Raw genomic sequence first — 26,389 nt, 5'->3', positions numbered from 1 at the left:
TTCGTGCCGGAGTTGCCTTTCAATCCCTCGAGAATTTGCAGATATAACCACACTTTCTCTAATTGATGTAACAGATTGTTGTGAATGTCTCGTGTATTCTGCCATTCAGATTCAACAGGACATTCAAGACAACTATGGAGGTTCTATTGAGGTCCATTCTCGTGGGACTTTGTAAGACATCTTCCTTGATTTACTTCTTATAATTGTTTCTTATATTTGTGCTTCCAAATTATATATGCTAAGGCTAATACTTGTTTGGTCAAGAATATTTTTAGTGCTCTGTCTTCTTTTACAATATAGTCTTTATACATATTGTTTGTTATAAATGTTAGTAGCCCGTATGAATACACATTACAACAATCAAGTGAAAAGATGCCTTACAGGCCTAATTGATATGGAACTCGATCGACCAATTTTGCTTGCAGAATCCTGTTGAATCAGCCTGGGGGAAATTTCACCACAGAGTTTTAAACAAGTTGCTTATATTCAAGTGATGAAACAAGTAACAATTAGTGACAATATGTAACGTGTGTTTCTTTTCTTGGAAGTCCTCAATCAAACTCGCAAAGGAAGACGAATGGCTATATCCAGTGGCACTAGAGAAATTGCACCAACTCTTACTTACTAAAACCTTCACATAGGAACATAGAGAAAAATTAGGACCAGCACGTTAGACCGGTAAGGGGACTGGGCCAGTCATGCTATAGGGAAGGGGCCTGTGTCATACACAAATGAAGCAAATCATAAACAAATACACATTCACTGTCATAATGGGCAGAGCCACCTTAGGCGAATGCACACCCTTTGCCAGAAAATTATGTGTTATATAGAGGTTAAATATTAGTTATTATGAGTAAAAGAAAGACCTTTGGTCTCTTGTTTTGTTTACATGATAGGTTGGTGGACATTTTCAGGATTGATAGTGACCTCAAATCTTTCTGTTTTTTCCTGTTAATACCTTGACAAAGTGACAAAAAGAAATTACACAACTTGTGGCAATCGTCCATTTTCATATTCTATCTTCTTCTCTGTGCAGAAACTCCCATTTTTGTCGAGAAATTAAGAGATATGACTTATGCTGCTCTTACTTGTCATATGAGATGTTAACATATTCTCTTCTTTGATTCGTAGAGTCATTGATCTGTGATTACGTTCAAAAAATATTGAAAGTTTTTGTTTTCTTGGTTGTTCATTAACAGTTAGTCCTAAATTCTTAGGACTCTTGGTCTTGGTTATTCTAGCTATTTTTTTGTATCATTGTGTTTTTGATACATCCATCAATCAATGGAACTTAGTGGATGTGATTTGCAACCGTTCTATGAAATGCTCGAATCTTTGAGAACTATGCTGGAGAAATCCTGCAATATAAGAGGCGATCTTGAGGCATTAACAAGCTTGGAAACAAAAGGCAAGAAGTAATAGTAAACTTTATTACATGAACTTTTATATACTCATTTTTACATAGGCATAATCCATAAACAAACACTCAAACTTGGTCAGCTGGCAAGTAACAATTCGTGTATCCAATTTATGAGATAAGTAACAATTTGTAACTATCCTTAACGTGTGGTTTGTTTCTTGGGAGTCTTCAATCTACTTCACCAAGAAAGAATAAAGGCTAAGGCCTGTGTCCCTAGAGAAATTGCACCAACTTCCTCACTAAGAGCTTCACACATGAACAATAGAAAAATTAGGCCACCAAGTAGAAAGGTGTTTGAACAAAAGTTACTGAGTTCTCCCAAACCTGTAACCATGGTTTAACCTCCACCCCTTTTACCAAGGAGGGTATGAGTTAATTCAACAAGGGGTAGACGAAGTGATCGACCAACATAATTTGGATCTTGTGGTGGATTGTAAGTCTAGTTTTTTCATCAAATATCCAATACGGTACAATAGAGATGACAATTACTAATTACATGTCAAAGCATAAAATCAAGACCAAACAAAATTGAAATATACAATAGTTATAAGTATGCTTGAATGGATCTTGACCATATATACTATGCTACAACACTGACAAGTTCTTTCATTTGTTTCACTTTTCCTCTCCTTTTCTCGTTAGGCACACAACAAAGAATTCCGAGTGAAGTAAAATCTCAAACTCCTGAGAGACAAGAACCGGGTTCGATTCCATATTCTTGGCCATTAGCATTCCTACAATAAGCTTTAACTTGCCTTCCTGGTGTTGCTGGTGTTAGTTGTATAAGCTGCATTGTTATATCAGTACATGGAACTGACGTGCTGCAGTTCAAATTGATCGCGATATCTGTGCTCGACGTTCCAAATATATTCTGGTAAACAACATTGCTGATTTGCACTCCAGTTGCCTATCATGAAAATATTAATGACACAGTTGATTCATCCGCTGAATAGAAAAATACTTAGCTGCCACAAGATACGTGTCATACATTTCTTGATTTGGTGTAAACGTAAAGTGCAAGTAAGTTTTTATCTATGTTACTCAGGCTCTTAAAAATGTTGATGCATCCCTATCGGATCCACAAATAATGCACTATTTTTGGAGGATCCGACACGGACTTTGCCCAAGGGGAAAGATGTTTGAGTAACTGTGATTTTGGAATGTAGTTGTGTCTGAAACAGTGTTGATAAGTTCTCAAGAGGTATTTTCCGTCAACATTTTTGAAGAGTCTGAGCAATTGAAGAGCTAAATATGTATCTCAAGCAGAGTTAAATTGTATTACCATTTCCTTGCAAGCCCCTCGAACATCGCAGTAATTCTGGTCAATTATGATGGGGTTCTTGACGGAGTTAAATTCAAGATTCTCAAATGTGACATCTCGGACGAATCCTCTTCCAACCTATTATACACCATAACATTCACACAAGTTAATAGGCAGAGGCGGATGGAGCATATATACTACTGAATCCAATATTTTCTACACGTAACATAGATATACAGTGATATTCATGTTTGAAGCTTCACTAGTATTGTTCTGCTTTTGAGATCAATTTTTTTTAATGTCTAAGTCTAATTTATATACCTGCCATGTCTTGATACGAGCTCCGTTTGTAGTTCCATAGAAGAAAACATTGTTCACATGAATGTTCTCTACTTGAGCAGAATTACCACCTTTTCCTAAGCTTCCAATACTGAATACAATCAGAAAAAAATTATTTCATTAGTATTAGGATTCCTAATTTAGGAATTTAAAACATACTACTCCTCTCTGTCTCAATTTATAGGGTACAGTTCGGATTTCAAGAGTTAAACCTTTTAATATTGGCCTAATTGAAGCCTCCATGTCAAATCCTCATGGAACTAATGCAAAGTCAATGATTTATATCAAAAGCTATGTTGCCAGGAATCTTCAAAAATACCGATGGATGTGTATTGGATCCTCCAATAACAGTGCATTTGGGAGGATTCAACATCGATAAGGCAACAATTTTGGGGAGTCCGAGCAACGTAACTTCCAAAGATCACTTATTTTGCTTAAGCCCATTTTAAATTATAGGAGTTCTTACAGTCTTTTGTCACCTTATTGTTATTATTTTTTGCATCATAGTAAAGTTTATTATTATTAGAAGATTAGAACACCACCAAAGTGTGTGGTGGGATAGGTTAAGATCCGTCCACCCTTAACCAAAGGTTTTTAGTTCAAGCCCGGAATAGAGAACTTCTTGGTAAAGAGTTCTTAACCCCCTTAGTCGGCCTACCAGGCGTGAATCTAAATTAGTGAGGCCAATGGATTACAAGATGGTTAAATGGAAAAACAAAAAGTAATGTTGAAGAGACAACCTTATACCATGACCTGGTCCACATTGAATGTTGTATATTTGGACATTAGAAGAGTAATCTCCAATTGAAATGCAATCATCCCCTGTTAATCACAAGGCTAAAACAAGTCAAAAACATGACTAATAATTAAAGGGCATATAACACACACAAAAAAAAAATGACAAGTGAGAGTACCACTGCTAATTTTAGAATTTGTAATGGCCACATATTGAGAAGATTGAATATGAATGCCATCAGTATTTGGACTATTTCCTGGAGATTGAATCATTACATTGTCCACTTTAAAGCCGTTGCATCTCTCTATAAGTATATGAGTTTGGGCACTGTTGGCAAAGTACATGTTACTGATGGAACTCTGAGTGCAAGAAATGAACTTCAAGGCCTGTGGAACAAGTGAAGAAAAGAAAATTCAAATAGCCGATCCTAACTTGTTTGGAACTGACGCATAGTTGTTGTTGTACTTAGAAGTGAAGAATTAAGTTAATTTGCTACTTGTTTAACAATTTCCTTTACCTTCTCTTTAAATTCCTTTTTTAGCCATGTTTCTCAGACTCTCACAAACAATGTTCTTGCACCCTTGTCAGATCTTTCAAAAATGTATTATTTTGGAAGACCCGACATACACCTGGTGGCATTTTGAAGAGTTCAAGAAACATAGATTTTTGATATGACAAAAGTCATTTTCTAGTGTTTGGTTACCGGAAAATCTATCAAAAGGGGGGATGGCTTCCGTCGTATATGGACGGAAGTAATTTATTTATAACTAATTACTCTACTTTGAACTTCATATTACTTGCTCTAACTAACTCTTCTATTATCAATCATTTAGAACTCAAAAAATTTCATCAAAACATTCTTCGATGGGCTAACTAACATATATCATTATTAATCTTAAAAAATACTATGTTTTTTGGAAAATATTTTTCACTCAGCAACCAAACACCGGAAAACATTCTTCACGTGAAATGACTTATGTCATACCAAACATACTTCCATCTCCTCTGTTCTTTAACTTCTCTTTTACTTATATACACTAGAATTAGGAATTAAAAGTCAAATATTGTCAAGAACTGCTTACAGTTGGAGCTAATTTTGTGCATCCTTCCTGAAAATTAAATAAAAGATTAAAAAAAAAAATTAATCCAGTAAGTAAATAAATGAACAAAACTAATATTAGTTCAGAAACAAAAAACTGTAGCTGATTTCTTCTGTTTTTTTCTGAGCTAGTGCACAAAACTGTCCAGTATTTGTGCTGGTGTGCACAAGTTGTTCCAGACATCATAGATATCGGGAAAAAATAAGTTAGCTTATCTATGACATACCATTTCAGGGTGGTATCTACATGATTGATCCCACCAGCTTTTTCCTTGACCATCAATGGTTCCTGAGCCATCAACAATTAGACCGCTAACATCTCTGAAAGCCAGCCACTGACTCGAGTCTTGCCCCTTCCATATACTAGGTGAGCTCGGTGAAACAAGTCTACCGGATATCTGCAAGAGCCATGGAAATTCACAAATTTCACTTAGGCTGATGTTTTCCAAATGCAATTTAACTTATATACACAGACTATATGATGAATTTCTACATAATTTGTCTTAGTGAGTTGTGTGCTTTAAGTGATCTGATAGTGTAATAATAATTTAAACTGTCAGTATGTAGAAATTAAACTCTTACGAACATTAAAGAGGGGTTTATGTTTTTTCATACCACAAAATAGATGTTCTCAGAATTGCAGGGACCTTTGAGTGTCACAGGGCTTAATAAAAATATCATATTTGAAGGAATAATCACTTCAGGAGATCCAGCTGATGATGAACATGCATCATTCCAAGTATTAAGTAATGCCTGAAAAAAATTAAAAAATAATTCATTAATATCTAGAGCAATAAATAAATAAAATATATTTGATATTTCATGGAAAATAAAGGAACACAAGCAAGAAGAGTTGTGGTAGGATGTATATGGTCACTTCATCCTTGACTAGAGGTCTCAGTTCGAACCTTGTGTATGAAAACAAATTTTAGCAAGGAGCAATTTCGCCCTTTAAGAGAACCTCTGGATTGAGGCCTCAATGCAAATATTGGACAGCAGAATCAGGAGTGATTCACCCCCCCCCCCCCTCTAAGAGGCAAACCCGAATTAATCGGGAGCCTAATGCACCAACCAGGAGCGCTTCCTCCTTTAATAGGCTTTATATGGTGCGAACTCGAATTAGTCGGGGCCTCAATACAGGTACAGACATCAGGTAGGAAACAAATCAGGAGTGCTTCCCCCTCTTATAGGTTTTATATGGTGCAAACTTGTAATAGTCGGGGCCCAATATAGTTACCGGACACCAGAAACCAACCAGGAGCACTTTCCCCTTTAATAAAATAGGTCTTATGTTGTGTGAATCCGAATAAGTCCGGCCCCAGAATAGGTAAGAGACACCAGGTGGGAAAACCACCGGGAGCGCTTCCTCTTTTAATATGTCTTATGTGGTAAGAATTTGGATTAGTCTGTGCTCCAATACCGATCCGATACCTAGTGGGAAACTAAAAACAAGAAAATAAAGGAAGAAAAATATAACAAGACTTACTTGAGAATCATCTGTAATGCCATCAGCAGCAGCTCCATAATCCAGGACACTAAAACTTCCTGCATATCCAAATATACTTGCACTATGTATTCTGGAATTTGCCAAGCCAATTAAAATGAACAAGAGAACCAAAGTTTTCTACAAAAAAAGAAAGACAATATTATTGTTGTGATAGAAATTCTAAATGGTTATTTAATTTAATTAAAGAGAGGGCAAGGGTAGTCTGGTACACTAAGCTCATGCTATTTGCAGAGCCTAGAGAAAGGTCGGACCACAAGGATCTATTCTACTTAGCCTTATTTTTCATTTCCGCAAGAGGCTGTTTTTGTAATTCGAACCTGTGACCTCCAGGTCACATGGTAGTAACTTTACAAGTTACGGTAAAAATAAAATCAAATATAGAATGATAATGAGCTTCAAAATTCAAGAATCCTTACCATAGTGTATGAAGAATTAGAACAACACATTGGAAACTGATAACTATCTGTGCACTGGCCAAAAAAAAAAAATTAATAACATTAGTTCTTGCAAAAAGAAAAAAAGAAGAAGAAAGGATCGCATATTTAAAGACAGAATTTTTTTTGCACCTGAACAACAAAGTTCGTTGCTAATTCTATTAAGCGTAAAAACTCTGTTAGTGACGAAATTTGTAGCTAATTTTAATTTTGTTTATTGGAGAAGAAGAAATTAAGTTGAAGATATATATACAACTTACAATGGCAAATGTGCTAAGATATGATCTTGAATGAATATTAGTTCTTATTGAGAAATTTTTGCCATTGTGGGAAAAGATTGAAAAGAAAGCAACATAACAAGTGACAAATTTGGAACAATTTAAGATAAGAATATTTGTCAGAATTGGAGTGCAAATTAAGTTTGATTTGTGGTTAGAATTTGCCAATCCAAGCATGCAAAGCCAACACTTCATTTATAGTTTATATTATAAGTTGAAGAAAATTTACTGAGGATTAAAATACACATCCAAAAGGCACTAAAGAAAATAAATTGTGAAGTTAATGATGTTTTATGCATCCAATTTACTCTTTTTGTTAAAAATACATATTCAAAATCAACAACAGATAAATATATATTTCAAAATTCACTCTCTTACTTCAGACCTACAACGTCTAAATTATAGATCCGCCATAAGTTGACAAGATCTAAAATAGGTCAATGTTGACTATCTATTTAACTTAACTAATAATTTCAAAGTTAAGTAATTACATATTACTAAAATAGAAAGAGGTGCAAATAAGCACAATCATTTCTTTTTCTTTTTTCTCTCTTTTTGTGTAAATGTACTTCTTTTTATTAGTGCATTATTTTATACTATGGAGGGTTGTGATTGGACAATGAAGAGGCAAAAAAATTATGGTTTTTAGATGGCTTGGACTTGTATTCCAAGCAATTGTTGCTTCAAAGGTCTAAAAAGTTTTCCCACTAATATTGTTTTATTAAACTCTTTTTATCCCCTTTCTAATTTCTGTCAAGTTTTGCTCAAGGGCAATCTTCTACGACAACAAATCTAGTATAATCTCATAGAGTAGGATCTGAGGGAGAGTAAAATGTACGCAAGCCTTGTTACTATCTTAAAGGTAGAAATGTTGTTTCCGATAGACCTCCGGCTCAAGAAAAGAAAAGAAAAGAAAAGAAGAAGAAGAAGAAGGAATTGTCCAAAGTAGATAGGGAAAAATAACGTAAATGAAGACAACCATGGCAAAATACTAGAGATAACAGGACAAATCATCCTCAACAATGGTCACAACAAGCTACAACAATAATCAAAGTGCAAAAATATCACAAATAGTGACCAAACCCAAAGTAATACTACTAGTAGTACGACTAACTAACTAATAACCTTATATCCTAATATGTGTCTTCCGTAACCTTCTATCTAAAATGAATTGAGAACTATCAGGTCTCGATTTAAATTCAGGCATCACAAAATATATTAGGTGACTTTTTTCTCGCATGTCCTAGTCTTGGTGATAGAGTTATCTAGTACATATCATGATAACAAATATACCGTAAAATTAGTTGATGTACAAGCAAGCTAGATGAAGACCACGATTATAAAAAAGTTTAACATATAGTCACTTTCCCTTTTTGGACTTGTCTCCACGTGACTGATCCATGATGTGTTTCAGAATTTTTGGATTATGGGCTAACACCAATTTGGGCCGAACTCTTCGTATTTATTGGATCTTTAAATAAACTTTGGCGCAATTGCACAAATAGCCGATTTTAGGAACCTATTTAAGCTACGGCCTAAATAGACATATATGTTTAAAATTAAAGTAATTTTTCTAAATTTTGAACTACCAATCTTCATCTAACTCAATATTTTCAAACTCTTTCAATAACATTTACTTCATATTCGAAAGATAAGGGCCCACCTACACAAATTTGCAAAGATGGTGATTCTTAGATAGTATTTTAATTTACTCCCATGGAATTTTATATATAGGAGTTGTTGAAATTATTTTTATGATTATTTAGATTTTGATTAAAGCATTATACTTCAATTAATGTACAATAAATTCAAAAACACACTATAATATAACACAATTAATTATTCAATCAAATGTTATGGAGCATGTTTCTCATCTCTTTTCGAAAAATAAATGGCTATTTCTTTACAAAACTGTGCCAATTTCATATAAGAAGAAAGGAGAAGAAGAAAAACAAAGAAGGATTAGTTCTGTTTAAAATTTACCTACACTATTTATTAGTTAATTATTTTGCAAATACTAACAGTAGAATAAGTAAAATGAGTATAAAATGTTATGTAGATATTTTTTTAGTTTATTTATAGCTTATAATTTAAGTATTAAAGAGATATAACATAAATTTTTTTTTAGGTATTAACTTATTCATGTAATTTACTTACTGTCACATTAAATCCTCTTCTTCTACACTGTTCAAAGTTCAAATCACACTTGCAAAAGTGCACTTCAAATTTCAAGATCCAATCTTTCTCACAACAAAAACCTCCTTGAAATTTTCTTCAAAAAATAGAGTTTTCCAATGGCAAATTCATGGAGAAGAAACCAACAAATCAAGATCTTCACCCCCAAGAATCTCCTTCTCTTCTTCTTCACTTCTCTGCTTCTCCTCATCTTTCTTTATCTCACATCACAAACCCAACAACCCCACAATCTAAAACCCATCAAATCCCTTAAAAATCCAATTTTTAATCTTCCAATAAAGCCCTTTGATTGTTACAATTCACCTCAAGCTTACCCTGTTATATCTAGTTTAGTTGAAGGTGTGAAATACCCTTTCCTTTTTTCACTTTCAGATTTTGGGAATTTGCCTGAAAAACCCCATAAGAATATTCAGAGGGTACTTAAAGGGAAACCCTTTAGAAAGCCTGATATATCTGAGACTGTACAAGAATTGTTGGAAAAGATGAAGGGTAAAAAAGGGATTTTTGTGGATGTTGGAGCTAATGTAGGAATGGCTACTTTTGCTGCTGCTGTAATGGGGTTTAAAGTTTTGGCCTTTGAACCTGTTTTTGAAAATTTGCAAAAGATTTGTGAAGGTATTTATTTTAATAGAGTTGGAGAGTTAGTTGAGGTTTATGAAGCAGCTGCCTCAGATCATAATGGGAACATTACCTTTCACAAGGTACTTTTCAATATGGCTGATATGGTTTCCTTATTACTCCCCTCTGTTTGAGTTGTTTTGTCTAGTTTTGACTTGGCACGTGGTTTGAGAAATTAAAGAAGGTTTTTGAATGTTGTGGTGTTAAATTAAAAATATGTAGCATGTACTAAAATGTTCTTTAATTTTGTTGTCTTTAACATATACGAGGAAAGTTATAATTCAAGAGTTGTCTAAAAAGGAGACATTCTTATTCAAGCGGACTAAAAAGGTATGTAAGACAAACAAATTGAAACGGAGGGGGTATGATCTAAGCATTCATGAATGAATGGTATGACACTTGTCTTTGTTTTTTTTAAGCAGTTGTAGTATGTAGCTTGTTTTAGCAAAATTTGATAGCATAACTAATATGCTAAATAGAATTTTTGTAACTCGTACATAACATGGTTAAAGAACTGGCCATTTGCAATAACATTCATTGACTAACTGGTCTGAATTGATTAAGTTATATGAAATCATGAGTAGTTTTCTTTGTTTGTATAGTCCTTTATCATTTTGGAGCTACGCAAGATTGAAGTTTGAATGGCACTGTTTTTCTTGGTTTTGGTTTAGCAGTTATGTTTCTAGCTTGATTTTTTTCTGCGAAATTTGATAATGTAACTAATTTGCTAAATAGCAATCCTGTAACTTGGATATAGCATAGGTAAGAACCAACCTTTACCATTAACGTTGATTTACTGGTCTGAATCGATTCAATTATATGAAATCATGAGTAGTCATTTATTTGTTTTGTATTTTCCTTTATCATTTTGGAGCTATGTGAGATGAAAGTCCAACTGACACGATTTTGAATGCGATAATAAAAGTCACTCTCATTCAGTTTTCATTTTATGAGCTGGTTGATGATTCTCAATGACTGCTTTTGGGATTTCAATGATTTGAATATATGCTATTGAGAAGTGGATAACCTTGTGTTCACCATTACTATGACTCCACAGACTGTTACCAACCTATATAACCCGTGAAACATGTTTCTCTGTCTGCTTATCCAACCCTGATGTTAGATGATCGCTCTTAATTATATGGGCATGCAATCACCCCTTTCTCCTTGTTATAAGGGATTGGCACCTTCAAAACTTGGTCTAGATCATGATGTAGTTGGTTTTATCTATGTTGCTTGGACTCTTCAAAAATATCCATTGGTGCGTGTCGGATACTTTAAAAGTCGTGCATTTTGGAGTATCCGACACGGGTGCAGCAACAACTTTGGAGAGTCCGGGCAACATGGGTTTTTATGATACTCCATTCTTGAATACTCTATTGTGGGTGGTACATACTCTCTCTTAATGACACGGTTTTGGTTTAAACTTCTTAAGGCTATTATTAGGTTATGTTGTTGCTATTGACCATTTAACATTTGAAAAGGAAAGGGGATAAAAAAAAGAGTAATGCCTAGAGTTCAGATTTATTTATTATGTTATTTGTTATTTTGTTAGCTACCCTATTGAATGTTCTTCTTTTCATGTATTTGTTCTTAGTTGGTTGGTAGGCTTGACAATAGTGCAGTATCAGCCACTGGCGCCAAGTTGGCTTTTAAGTCGAATGAAGAGATTGAAGTTCAAGTAAAAACTATTCCTCTTGATGAAGTTATCCAAGAAACGGAGCGTGTTCTGCTGATAAAGATAGATGTTCAAGGCTGGGAGCATCATGTACTTAAGGGAGCGTCAAAGTTATTGTCAAGGAAGAAAGATGAAGCGCCTTACCTAATCTATGAGGAAGATGAGCGATTGTTGCAAGCCAGCAATAGCAGCTCCAAGGAAATCCGGGAGTTTCTACACAGTGTGGGCTACAACCATTGCACTCAACATGGTACAGATGCACACTGCACAAAAACAGATTGACAAGGTTATCATCTACAAATACTTTTCTGCTACAACTCTGAAAGGAGAATCAATACTTTAAATTCTTAAAAGTTCTTCTACACCGATTTAAACAAATCAACTATCATATTTTTTGGGTGGGATAAGCTTAGAAATGATTGGTGACCAAAGAAGACCTGATGCGCCAGTTCAAAGTTGAGCTCTACTTTTTTCAGTTCATCTGAATTGGAAGGCTGACTGATACCATGTTTAGGGGATTATGACAATGCTAACTTTGCTGATAGGTTTGTGGTTGTGTAAAACAGAGATGAAAAGAGAAGGTAGGAAAATTGATTTGGCTGTTTGATGACTTTTAGACAGCGGCAGGATGTTTTCTCCCACTTCTTGCTTTCTGGTTACCCCATATGTAATGTGTGCACAGGCTATTTATAATACTTTTTTTGTGGAGGTTGTTGCTTTGATCTGTGTTTTTCTCTCCTTTTTCTCTTTGTTTCCATTGGTGAACTTGTTGATCTTTAAGTACATCTAATATACTCCATCCATTTCATTTTACTTGTCCATTTTAGCAGAGAATTTTATTATTTTTTCCCATACTACCTTAGTATTAAATAACTACATAAAACAGTAGTAGTCAAATATAGAGTTCCAAAGCATTATTAATGAGGTTAGTTTAGTATAGTACATCTCTAATTAAAGCTTTCTTGGGGGGGGGGGGGATGTCAAGTCATCTGGGGTCGAATAATATGAAACTGAGGGAGTAATCTCTTTAATGAATTCAATGTAGTGTATGGATGATGTCATGCTTTGATAGAGCTTTCCTCCTACCAACCATCTCCTTTCTGTTTACAGACCTCTTTGAAACTGTGTGAATGATGCTCCATAAGTATGCAGGTCAAATTACATTAATGATCCTGAGAAAAAGTTGATTAGTTGGTGTTGCAAGATAAACTTTCATTAATAGCATCTTTACCAGGTTTACTTGTGTGTTTAATGAGGTCAAATTTGTTGTTAGGTAAAGTTCTATTGAACACTTACTGCTTTCCTCCAACTGCTTTATGGCATTAATTCACCTTTACTTCTCTATTATGAGTGGCTGCTTTCACATGGAGCTACATTCAATGTTGCTCGGATTCTCCAATGTTGCCACACCTGTGTCGGATCCTCTAAAAATGTATTACTTTCAAAGAATCTGACATGCACCCGACGGCATTCTTGAAGTGTCTAAGCAACATAGGCTACATTCAGTCTGCAAAAGAGGAGGAAAGAGATTGTGATTGAGGCTTCTACACAGAGCCTTTACATTTTTGTTTTTGGATAAACGTGGTGTCCAAGTCTGCTTTCACACATCTCGACTAATTTCATAAGATACCTACTACCTCCCACCAGCACATACAGGTAACTTTATCTACCAAGCTAAAAAGCCTTATATTTTCATAAGTTACTAGCTCGTTAATTGGATAGAGCACAGACAAAAAATACAGGATTTTGAGTAACTCGAGGCCGCCTGTTACTTCTTAGAAGGCAAAACATAGATTCTGTCCTCGCTATTATGAACAGACATATTTGGCCAGGGAATGGATTTGTGCAGCAATATAATCAACTTGGTTATCTGAAGCCAGGAACAGCATTAACAAGTTTCGAGGTAAAACTTCCCATTGAAACAATTTGAGCTAGCAATGAAACTCAATACTAACAGTAACAGGTGACCATTTCCCAGAATCTTGCAATGCAGTTGTTCAAGTGCTATTAAGTGCCTCAACAACTTTTTATTTTTATCTTTTCTTGGGTCACAAAGAGGTATCTATAATAGTATTCACAATGCAACAACTAGTGTAAGTTGACACCGTAAGCACATACTAGCAGGGATAGTTTTTTTTATCGTTAGAGGGAATGTGCTCAAGAAAGTCGATCATGGCCTCTGTATCATAAGTCTGTACATTTTTGGGAGATGAATTTGAAACCTACTGATCTCAGCACCTCCATCTTTACTTGGTATCCACCAGGTCAAGGCTTCATTTGCCTACACTGGTGTTTCAACATTGAACTCTTGCTAATTTCTTATAGCCATTTCCACTTATAGCTAAAACCATTTTTCTTTAGACGTGGTGCCTAGACCAACTTGCACACTTCAACTAATCCAGGTACCTTCTAACTAGAACTAGCACAGAGGGGGACCTAACTCCAACCAGCACAAATACGGAGTAATTGTCCACTCGATAGGCAGATTAGCATGTCGGAAGAGATGTAACTTAGTTGATCAAGAGGATGTTCACTCCATTACTTCCATATATGAGAACTGAAGCTAATTCATAGCATAGAACTCCAATGAGACCTTAAAATCTCATATTTCAATTCATCTACAGAGCTAAAAGTAAACAACAAGTCTGGAAAAAAGAAACATGTATTTATACCAATAAGATACATGCAATGAAATTGCTTTAACTCATGTTTTTTTCAGATATCAACAAGCATAGAAGAGAGTGCCACCGGGCCTTTGGCTCAATGGAAAACGCCAACGCATCATGACACATACGAACCAAAGAAGTCTTATATTTAAGTAGTGACAGCTGACAGGTAAATTATCCATCGAGTTTTGAACCGCTGGAAAAAAAAGGGTCATGTATATACATGCAATAAGCATTCTTCAACTCATGTTTTTTTTTCCAGATATCAATAAGAGAATGCCAATGGCAAACATGCAGCGTATAATGTGTAGGTTAGATATACGTTACTAGAATTCTACTATGAACAAAAAGGCCTAATATTGAGAATGATAGTGGTGCATTAATTATCCATGGAGTTTCAAACCATGTGTCAGCTGAGCTTCTGAGATTTTTCGATTATCAAGAGTAAATAAATAAATAAACAAAACATGAAAGAGAATGTACATTGATTAATTAAATCTAAGTAAATGTAGTAGCTGAGGTTAATATGTCATTACCTTTGCCACAATGTCTGCTCTTAGAAAAATGCTTGTCTTGTAATCTTGACCATGAAACTCATACTGAAAATTAATTGTTCCTAAATTTCATCTCTCCACCATAGTTGAATATAGTTGCTTTTTTCATGTTCTATTTGTAAACGTCAGTCAAATTAGATCAATGAACTTCACAAGAAACTGGCTTTAAGTTCTCACTTGTGACCCAAATAAAACAACCTCCAAGTTCCAAGCACTGTTAGATACTAGCAAAATTTACTGGGGAAAAGTGCACTTTTTCTGTTGACAATACTAAATGCTTCTCTTTAAAATAAGAGTTACTTGATCTGTCCGTCTTTACTTGTTCATGTTTGATTTGACACGTCCCTTAAGATTAAGAAACAATAAATAGAACATAGTTAAATTGTCGCTTTTTTCGTGAGTTTCCTATTTTTACCATCCATTGTTCTATTAACTATCCAAACTATCACTTTTTTGCTAGTTTCACACTTCAATTATCACTTCCTTTATATTAAAACACACCTCTATACTAAGTTTTGCATACGCATGCTTATTGTCTAGTGAGAACAAATATTTGACCAACTCAACATCGAAGCGTGTTTTAATACAAAGAAATGATAATTTAGGTGGGTGAAGGGAACAATGGATAGGTGAAATATAAAACTCGAGAAAAAAATAGATGAATTTTTAACCATTTACTTTCTTCAAGTGTATTCGTAAAAATAATGCATGCATTAGCTAATTTGTGTATTAGTAATATCTTGTTTGGTAAATTTTTTTATGTTATATGTATAACTAATTAATACAAGCACTAGTTATACACTCTATTATGTATTAAGGTGTGTAGACTAATACCATGGATTTTTAGGTAAGGGATTTAATATATGCATTAGCATGATCAAAGACTCAATTACCCCTCAAAACCTTTTTTACATCTTTTTCACTATAATTATGGAGAATATCTTTGTAAATAAATATTTTTTTAATTATATATATGCTATTTTTAATACACTAAATTAAATATTATATAACAAAATAATTTATATATAACTAATACAAGCATAACTGATGCAAAGGGTGTCAAATGGACGGCTTGTGCTACATTTGGACAGGTTAAATTAGACAAATTGATAAAGGGGTTGGGTCATACTATACTTAAGGTTGTGTTTGGTACGCGGAAAAATAATTTTTTTTGTAAAATAAATAATTTTGTTTATTTATTTTTTAGTGTTAAATAGACAAGCAAAATGATATTATCTCAAAAATATTTATATCTAATCTAAAAAAATAGGATGAACAATAAGTGATTTTGTTTTTTGCGCGTTTCTTATATTAATTTAAAATTAACTTGACTAAATTGTTCTTATTTTCTTTTGATCTCAATTTAATAATACTTTTTTCATCAGATTAATAATATCCTTCCATATTTATTGAGTAAGGATAAAGGTCAAAAAACACACAACTAATTATAGTGTCACTTGCACTTTTTCCCCTTGGCCTTTAATTTTTACTTCTCATTCTAGGAGTTATCAGGTATGAAAGAGTCTCCTCTATGTTGTCTCTTCGAGTTTTTACTACTAAGTAGCACTTCTGCTATTCAATCCGAGATCTATCAGCAACGAATTTCCCATACAAATAGAGACACCTATCAAAAAGATACTTCGAAGGCTTTGGGATCGAGGTCTCATTAGCCGAAGAAGACCCTGGCCAATCCACGTGGCCTGTCATAAATTTATATTTTTGTATTATAATTATATTTCACGTTCTTAAAGAATTTATCTCACTCTAAATATAAGTCCATCTATAGCCGACAAAAGTTAAAAATTAATTCATTTGAAGAATAAAAATTAAAGAAAAAATTATTTAAATCTTATAAAATAATAATTATTTTGAATCAATTGCTTCTAAAATGAATTAGAGGGAATATAAGTTCAAAATCTGATAAAGGTTATATTAGTCATTTTCTTTGAGATATTTAGAACAAGGAATGAGCCTTATCTAGTATCCTGCGGCTGCATGTTTTCGTTATTACCAAACACTATTTCTCCCATTCTTTGATTAAATTCAGAAAAGAAGTAAAATTCAATTGTGTTAATGGCAAATTCTCTGTCTTTCACCCCTTTATCTTCATTGAACTCTTTCAATAAACCAGGTATATATATATGTATACTCAATTTATTTTTCTTCTTGTAGCTGTTTTTATGCCTTTTTGCTTAGTGGGTATTTACGTTTTTTGTCAGTTTCTTGATGTATATGCATTTTTATGGTTTCTTGGTTCAATTTTGCTTAATGGGTATTTTTGTTTTTTGTCAGTTACTTAATATATATGCATTTTGATAGTTTCTTGGTTCAATTTTGCTTGTGGGTCTGCAAGTTTGGTTTTAAAGATTCAATTTTTATTTTACCAACAAGAGTGGTAAACACCCTTTCCTACTAAACTAGATTTTGGGTTCAAGCTCGGGGTACAGAGTCCCTTTGTCAGGGAACTCTTTATTACCTAATTTGGAACTTAGTCGGACTTCAATGCAAATACCTGATGACACTGAGTGGAAACCAAAAAAGAAAAAGATTCAATTTTTCTTTGTTCTCGTGTTCTTTTGAGTGTTTATGTTTTTTGTCAATTACTTGATGCTTAGGCCTTTTCATGTTTTCTTGTCTCATTTTGTTTGTGGGTCTGTAACTGTGTGTAGTGTGTGTTTTGTTTTAAAAATCATTTGTTTTACCAAATTGTCAGGGAGTGCTAAGTACTCCTTCATCCCTACTAAGAGGTCTTAGGTTCGAGCCTGGGTATGGAGTTACCTTTGTTAGGGAATGTTTTATTTCCTAATGTGAGACTTTTAGGCATGAATCCAGATTTAGTCGGGGTCCAATGTTGTTATCCCACAAAAGGATTCAATTTTTTTTAAAATTTGGGAACCTTTTCAGAAACAACTAAATTCACTGTCTTTATTGCAAATTCTATGTTTCATCCCTTTAGCTTCCTGTAACTCTGTCAATAAATCAGGTATGTTCCAGTTTCTATTTATTCTTGTGCTTATTATGTCTATGCCTTTTCATTTTTTCTTAGTTCAGTTTTGCTTGTGGGTCTGCAACTATGTGTAGAACATAATGTGTTTGGTTCTAAATATTCAATTTATTTAGCAACAAGGGATGTCGTGGAGTGGTAAGAGCTCTTTCATACTTAATCATAGGTGTCAGGTTCGAGCCCGAGGTATGGAGTTATTTTTGTTAGGGAGCATTTTATCCCTAAATTGAGACTTTCCGATGTGAATCTGTATTTAGTCGGGCCAAATAGGGGAACGGGATATCGGGTGGGAACGAAAACAACAACATACCAGTGTAGTCTCACAAAGTGGGGGGTGGTGAACAAAAAATGATTCAATATTTTTAATTTGCGAACCTTTTTAGAAACAACTATATTCATTGTCTTAAGGGAAAACACTCTATGTTTCACACCTCTAGCTTCCTTTAACTCTGTCAATAAACCAGTATATTTCCAGTTTCTATTTATTCTTGTACTTTTTGTTGCATTTTTTGCTTTACGGGTAGTTATGTATTTTGTCAATTAGTTGATGCATAGGCGTTTTCATGTTCTCTTGGTTCATTTTTGTCTGAGGGTCTGCAACTGTGTGTAGAATGTAAACGTGTTTGGTGTTACAGATCCATTTTCTTTCCAGAACCTTTTATGTAGTTGTGATTTTATATTCTTGTCAGGTTTAATTAATGGAAATGGGAATTGCTCTGGAAGAAAGATTCAATTGATCAAAGATGTTACCTACAACTCCAAGAGTAACTTAAGAGTTGTAGAAGTGAAGGTAATTTTGGACTTCTATGGATAAATATTAGTGCAAAGTTACAATTAACATCCAAATAAAGATTACGGGAATTTGACATAATATGTGGTAGCATCTGCATCATATTAAATTCATCACTGTATTTTTATGTGAAATGGGATCAAGCATCATAATTTCATTCATACCGAGTCTCTCTTTACCGTTTCTTATTTCTTATAAATTGAATAGGGAAGTTCGTAACGATGGAAATCCTAAGCTTAATGCTACCTGTTATGACACGGGCTTACTTGAGTTCTATAGAAACTTCAGTACCATATTTGCTTCTCTTTCCTTGAGTTGTCTGTATTTTGCCTGAGATTAACAATATACTCTTTTTTCTAGGCCGCTAACAGTGATAAAGAAACAAAAACAAGGAGCATAGTCTGTCAAAAGTGTGATGGAAATGGTAAGTGTTTGATGCATATTTGGTGGATTTTGAATTCTCACTCGTCACTAATGATACGGTTTAGTGGACTTCTCTCGACAAACACGCTCATACATTTTTGAATTCCAAGTGACTAAAAAGTATTTCTTAATATTGTAATTGTGGCTTTCTGTTTAGTGGATACTCATTGCATTGTAGCAATGAAATTGATATTCAATTCAGTTACATTCAGGTTCGATGAATTCTCATGAGAGAACTGTTATATGTTTATCAACGCGGCGTTTCTTTTACCTTCTGCTTGGATTTCTTCTCTCAAACTGATATTTGCATCAGGTAGCAATTTGACTCTTGATGTTGACTGCTCGATCGGAGAACACCTCTTTTACGAACTTCTCTCAAATACTCATCAAAATTATGTGAGAATTACAATGTGTCTTGAGTGAAAAGTGTCTAGTTCCAAGACTTTTGCTAATGCTGCAGTCTTACTGGTTCTTCACCGTGGTGTTACATACTTAAATTTGCTATTATGGCTCTTTTTCTTGCGTATACTCATTACAGTATCGAATTTTCGATTCATAAGAAGTAGATACATACATATTGATTACAGAGACCTGAAATAATCCAATTTCAACTTGTATTTAGTTCAGAACTTTTCGGTTTCTTATACACCGTATCACTCTCAGGTGCAGTGGCGTGCTCACAATGTAAAGGCGCCGGGGTTAACTCTGTCGATCATTTCGATGGGCGGTTTAAAGCCGGTGCACTATGTTGGCTGTGCAGGTACTTGTACTATCACTTGTGCTTCTTTGGTGATTATGGTTTCATATTGGTATTCAGTTCCTAAGCAAGTTAACAAAAATGCTGCAATGCCATGTTTTCATGTTTGACCTTTTTCTTTTTATGCAGAGGTAAAAAAGATATATTATGTGGTGACTGCAATGGTGCTGGATTTCTTGGTGGATTTATGAGTACGTTTGATGAGTAGACTTCAGATGCATTGGTCTCGGGTAGACTCGGAGGCAGGTGGAGGCAGATTCAGAATCTAAACTTGACGAGTTCATTTCTAAAATTCTCAGTATTGAACTTATTGTACTTTTGAAATTATGAGTTCATAATTTGACATTTATCAAAACTTGTGTCTTTTCACGTATTCATATATTCATGTTTCGTGTAAAAAATATTGAGTTCAGTTGAATCCATAGAAACTATGCTCCATCCAGCTCTAGCTAGGTTGTCGCGATTGACGCCAAGAGAAGCACAAAACAATATTGATAAACAGAGTAGCATTATCATCATTTTCGTCTTCCAACTTCACATGATCAAGATATTTTGAACTTTATGCTGGGATTTGAAAAAAATATGAGAAAATGTATAAAAAGAACTTCAAATGTTCCTTCAATTGAGGATCTATTGAAATCAACTTCTCCACCTTTTAAAGATAGAGATATGATTTGCGTATATTTTACTATATGGGGTTTGTTGTTGTATAAAAAGATCATTGAAGAAGTTTTTGTCTAAACTAGTGGAAGAAGCTTTGCACTCAAATTATTTTTATACGACAAAAGAACTACATTTTTGGCCAGCTAATTTGCTAACCTAGGTGTTTAAATCGAGTTAGAGATATTTTTGCTAAAAAAGTGACCAGCTAATTTGCTAACAAAGTGACTAATGCCTTTACTAAATTATATGGATAGTAAAATTTAGAGTGAAAGGTCAAAAACAAACTTAAAGTATTTTGATTTTTGAGTTTCATGTCCAAACTATTAGGTCTGCGAATTTTCTAACACCAACTATATATCATAACACACATCAACTATTATCAATTGTTCTTTTTCCTACTTGGATGGTGGTGATATTTCAGGGAGGAAAACTGCACACCTGATAGTTGAGATGTGTTTTCATAAATAGTTAGTGATAATTCAGATAGAAAACTCGAAAAGCGAGACACTTTAGATATATTTTTGACCATTAACTCTAAAACTTATAATTTTACTCTTACCTTCACCGTTTACCCTTTGACTAATGCCTTTTAACCAATAAAAAAAGTGAATAGATTAAAACACACTTAATTATTATATTTTTTTGAGTTTTATACTAAACTATTATGTTTACGAGTTTTTTACCTCAATTATCACCAATTATTTGTCTAAAATATATTTCAACTATCAATTATTCCCTTGTTCTACCTAAAATATTATCATCATCATTCGGGCAAATTAAGCTGCCACAAACTAATCAAACATTCCAACTTACAAAATAATCATCTAAATATACCTTGTGCACAAGACACTCCCAAAGTTGGAGTGACTATACATGCATTATGCCAAAAGATTAATGTTCTTCCCCAGATTGAACCCATTTTTCTATGAAGTCAACTTTTCTTGACAACTACAACTTGTCTATCAGCTAGTTAAGAGGTAACCAACATGGTGTAGTATAATATATTAACAGTTTAACACCCATATTGTGGTATAATATTAATATATATTCTCAAATGAAGTTCTCCCATTTAATTAAGTCAAGTCTTTCTTTATATAAGGTTTACTTGGTAGTAACATGATTGTAGAGACCATTTCAGCCAATCAGATCTGTGAGCAATCAAAACCAGCTAATTGAAGTTGCTACTTTCCCAACATGATTATTGTTATTTAATGGCATAATACATAAATATGATTATTAACTTGATTTCAGCTAACAATTATAACTTCTAACTTTACTAGTGCACAAGTAGACACTTTAACTATTCAAAACTTGAACAAATAGACATATTCGTCGTCCTACATGACATCCTACAGGTTAACTTTGTGTCCTATGTGGCATCCTACGTGTATTGTACCACGTAGGATACGTGTGTCTATTTGTTCAATTTTATAAAAGTTTAAGTGCCTACTTGTGCACCTCCAAAGTTAGAGGGTATAAAAATGTGAAATGAGCCAAAATTAAAAGGCATATCTATATATTATGCCTTATTTAATTCGTCCTAATTCCATGATTTTTGAGTTTTATAGTGATTCTCTAAATCGTCACAAATGGGAGTAGATTTGCTTACTACCTCATTTTTGAGTTTTATATATTGTTGTTGATGCAACTTTTGGGTTTTATGTATGCATAATTTTTATAAGGGGTTCATGTGCAACACGCGTGTGCAAAAACAAGTATATATATATTAAAATATGTGCTTTTAGTTGAATATGCTCTGAATCTGCATTTGAATGCTTGTGACTTGTCAAACTACTACTGATGACCCTTTATGTTTCTATCCAACAGATCTAATGAAAGCCAAAATGATGCTGATTCAGACTGACATTAGCTGAGAAATTCAAGAGCAGAAGGATTGATGTCCAGGGGATTTCATCCTAGCTTACACTGTTTCAGTTTAACATTATAACCCGTTCTCAGTTCGTATTGCAGGCTGCAACTCGCCTACATGAAGTCGGAATCGCTAGTAATCAAGAGCAGAAGGAATGAAGTCCAGGGATTTCATCCTAGCTCACACTGTTTCAGTTTAACATTGTAACCTGTCCCCAGTTCAGGGTGCAGGCTGCAGCTTGCCTTGATGAAGCCGAAATCACTAGTAATCGCCGGTCAGCCATATGGCAGTGAATTCGTTCCTGAAGCTTCCAAGGAGATGTGATTTCTCAAAATTGTAATAATGGGGCTAGATTTGTAATTTTGTATTTTTGGAACACATTTTTGAGTTTGTAGAATTGTTAGTGATGCTACTTGTTAGAATTCTTCCCAAGAAATCTTATTGGACATTACAAATTTGCATGTACAAACATATCCATGGGCTAGTGAAAAGCTAAAATTCCCCTTATAACAATGTCGGGTTGATTTGAACTCAATATTTTTGACTCGAAGCATAAATACAATAACATATCCAGTGTAATCTCACAAGTAGGATCTGGGAAGTGTACTTCGTAGGCAAACCATTTAGAGTTAGAGAGATTGTTTTCGATAGGCCCTCGGCTCTACAAAAGAACATAGATGTCTGAAGCTAAGTTACAGGGCATATAAGACGCGTGTGTTTACTCATTCAACTTTATATTAGTTTAAGTGTCTACTTATGTACATCCAAAGTTAGAGGATATAAATTCCAGTTTCAATCAAGTTAAATGACATAGTTATATATTATGCCAGTGTTTTATAATTAAACTCAAGTAATATAACATTGATTATTATACCACACTATCCATTTCATTTATATTGAAAAATTCTCTATGCTTTTTGCCGCGATTCTATGCTTGGGCAAACTCCATTTAATCCATTAAAGGTATAGCCTTTTAAGGATAATTTTATATGGTTGAACTGTATGTTCAATAAGATTGCTAAATAAGAAAAAGGGAGAAACTTTTGTCATAGGAAAATGGAGAAACTTATACTTTCTCAGTCTCAATTTACGTGGCACCATCTGATTTGGCAGGATGTTTTATTGAAAAAAAATAAGAGGACTTTTGAAACTTTTGGTCTAAATCAACACTTAAATATATGTGTGACTATAAGGGTAAAAAAGAAATTATAAAATTAAATTATTTCTAATTATAAAAATATGACATTTTTTCTGGATCGAATTAAAAAGAATAAAATGTCACATAAATTATCCGTATTTCCTTAATTGACGTTGTTATCCCATTCTGCGAAGTCAACTCTCTCTTTATTTGTATAAACTTTAATTACTTGGATAAAATGATTGCAGACACCATAATAATAGTATATATTAACGCCCATGTGGCATAATATTTAGGAATGGCAATGGCATGAGGCGGGTTGAGCTTAACCCGTAATTTTTTTAAATTGCTCCGCCTCGTTCTGCATAACAATATTTTTTCATTTTCAACCCATTCCGCCCCACCCAATATAGATCCGCCCCGTATAAACCCGCCTTGCATAAATTTTTATATTTTTTTCTTTTTTAATTGAGTTTAATATAAAAAATAAAATTCATACAAAAAAATTTATTTTTTGCTAATTAACATCTCAACAACTAATTAATTATTTCTAATTAACATATTAACAATTATTTCTTAATTGCTAATTAACTCTAATTAACATTTGTCTAGTTTAATTTTTTTTTAAAAAAGATGAAGTTAAAACTAAAGTCAAAGTTTAATATAAAAAGTTTATATCTTTAATTTTTACTAATTATAAAGATTTAATTTTCTTCGGATTCCTATTAGATACCTTAAACTCGAATAAATCCGCAACCCACCTCGCCCCGCATTAATTTTGATAATAATTACTTCAACCCGTCCCACCCCACATCTGCCCCGCCCCGCCCCGCATAACTCTAAACCCACCCTGCCCCGCCTAGATCTAAACCCGCCCCACCCGCCCCATTGCCATCCCTAATAATATTATATTTCCTTAGTTGAAGTTGTCATTAATTTTCTTAAGTTAAGTTTTCCTTTCTTTAAATATAAAATTCGGAAAATGACAAATATATCCTTCAAAACTATTATAAATAGTATCTAAATACCCTCCGTTATATTTTTAGAATTGAGTGTGTGTCTTAAGTTATAAGGGTGTGTTTTTAATTATCTGGATGAGTCTTTTAATTATGGGTAGAAAATAAATAAATTTTGTATAGGCCTTTATTTAAAATCGAGACACGTGTCCCTCTGTTAGTCCAAAGGGTATATACACCCCAAAATTTAGACAATAAGGACATCAGTTGTCACGCCCCGAGAGGGTACCCTAGGCGTGGTCGGCACTCGAAAGCCATTTCTGACCTCCAAGCGAACCACCTGGTCCAGTCACACATTCATTCAATCACATTCTCTCAGTGGAAGACTCATTCAATAAAGTACTATTCACAATTTAGGGCCAAAGGCCAAATAACTATCAAATCAACAAACAGTTATAGAAGAACTACTCAAAGAACAATCCAACATTTCTACACTCCGGTCTATGAAGCCTCTATCAACAATTTGAGAGGTGCCAATGACAAGCCCATGGCTACCAACAATCAAAATAAAGGAAGCAACATAAAACTATACAAGAAACTCAACATCCTCCGAAAACTAGGAGGACTCACCAACTAACTGGGAGTGTGTGGATCTTCAATGGTGCGCCGGTTGATGATCTCTAGTACCTGTCTCTGCATCATGAAATGATGCAGGCCAAATGGTGTCAGTACGTGGAATGTACAAGTATGTAAAATGGCCGAATGAAACAACATCAGAAGGAACCAAATCAACTCGGAAATCTCAACTCAGAAAGAAATACAACTCAACAGGCGTCCTAAGTCTAAGCAAGAGTATAGTTTAGACGGGACCAAATCATTTACAAATCAACTCAATCCGACTCAGAGTACTGCCAAGACCTATGTGGGAGTTTCTTTTATCCAACAACCATCACTTATGAGCCAGTGAAAGTACAACAAACCGACGTTGTTGCCGCGTCCGTTCATACTTTGCCAGGGTATGAATGAATCAACCAATCATGGATCCAATCCAACCAAGCCCTATAATATCAGGAAAATAATTTTGGGGAAGCATCCGACTTTGACGGTTCAATCCCCTCCTACGCTTGGTCACGTAGTTAGTGGGTTTGAGTATGGACTATACTCTTGCCCAATTCGGTACTCGATACTCCTCCCAAGACTCAATGCTCATAAAACTCCATCCAATCAACTCAATCAAATCATATCGACAAGTCTCATTACAACCTTGTCAACTCATCAACTCTATCACAATCAAACCTCTCCCAATCATACGATCCGATCAATCCCAATCATATTTTTCAAGAGTAGATTAAATATGCACTTATAACAACATACAAATCTATCCAATCGTTCCTCTATTCATTTAACAAATCTTTTGGGACTCACCACAACTCCAAGGTTTTAAATCAACAATTCAAGATAAACAACATATTTAAGAAAATTAGCATTTTTGTCATAATCCACATAGTTAAGAAAAATCAATAAAGCATGTTTAACAACTCATCTCTATCAACTCATACTCACATGAAGGATCTTTTTAGAAATTTCTTGACTCAACAACATCAACATAACAAGAATCAAATTAATAGATAACAAGACTCATTTGGACATAGGCTTATCAAGAAACTCCATTCTTATGAACATTTAACCTCAAGGAAAGTGTAGGGCACATGGGTGGACTCAACTCATATTTTGAGTAGCCTTACATACCTTAGAGAAGACTTGAAGAAAACATTGATGTTGGGTCTTCAATGGAAAGATTGAATCTTGAAGCTTTTGGAAGCACTTCTTGTTGGAGAAGGATTTGGAGAAGGAGAAGAAGAGAGGGAAATTTTCTAGGGCTTTTAGAGAGAGAGAGAGAGAGACTGAAAATGGTCCCAAAACGTGCTAAGGCTGATACATATATAATTTGAAAAAATTCCCAAATTGCCCTTTCTTCAAAAATCTGGAAAATAGGCCAAAA

At 34.1% G+C, this 26,389-nt stretch overlaps 3 protein-coding genes across 3 annotated transcripts; 2 read left to right on the top strand and 1 right to left on the bottom strand.

Annotated features, from left to right (window-relative positions):
- Nucleotides 1–2,004: 2,004 nt before the first annotated feature.
- Nucleotides 2,005–6,808, bottom strand: LOC129870941 (polygalacturonase QRT2-like). Its single transcript, XM_055945811.1, has 10 exons — nucleotides 6,779–6,808; nucleotides 6,342–6,479; nucleotides 5,471–5,608; nucleotides 5,083–5,253; nucleotides 4,839–4,865; nucleotides 3,935–4,142; nucleotides 3,761–3,842; nucleotides 3,003–3,111; nucleotides 2,703–2,819; nucleotides 2,005–2,327 (listed from the first exon to the last, which is right to left on the bottom strand). Exons 1-10 carry the CDS (start codon nucleotides 6,806–6,808, stop codon nucleotides 2,097–2,099), a joined length of 1,251 nt encoding a protein of 416 aa, XP_055801786.1. The 3' UTR covers nucleotides 2,005–2,096.
- A 2,416-nt stretch (nucleotides 6,809–9,224) lies between these two features.
- On the top strand, nucleotides 9,225–13,454 carry LOC129871121 (uncharacterized). Its single transcript, XM_055946000.1, has 2 exons — nucleotides 9,225–9,971; nucleotides 11,486–13,454. Exons 1-2 carry the CDS (start codon nucleotides 9,369–9,371, stop codon nucleotides 11,846–11,848), a joined length of 966 nt encoding a protein of 321 aa, XP_055801975.1. The 5' UTR covers nucleotides 9,225–9,368; the 3' UTR covers nucleotides 11,849–13,454.
- A 3,293-nt stretch (nucleotides 13,455–16,747) lies between these two features.
- Nucleotides 16,748–20,137, top strand: LOC129871285 (protein BUNDLE SHEATH DEFECTIVE 2, chloroplastic). Its single transcript, XM_055946189.1, has 5 exons — nucleotides 16,748–16,917; nucleotides 18,480–18,580; nucleotides 18,941–19,004; nucleotides 19,667–19,763; nucleotides 19,890–20,137. The coding sequence occupies exons 1-5, from the start codon at nucleotides 16,860–16,862 to the stop codon at nucleotides 19,966–19,968; spliced, it is 399 nt and encodes a 132-aa protein (XP_055802164.1). The 5' UTR covers nucleotides 16,748–16,859; the 3' UTR covers nucleotides 19,969–20,137.
- Nucleotides 20,138–26,389: the final 6,252 nt, after the last annotated feature.

Source organism: Solanum dulcamara, chromosome 10, assembly GCF_947179165.1.
Source record: "Solanum dulcamara chromosome 10, daSolDulc1.2, whole genome shotgun sequence".
NCBI lineage: Eukaryota > Viridiplantae > Streptophyta > Magnoliopsida > Solanales > Solanaceae > Solanum > Solanum dulcamara.
Note: the sequence above shows the minus strand (reverse complement) of the source record. Positions and strands in the feature narration are given on the sequence as shown.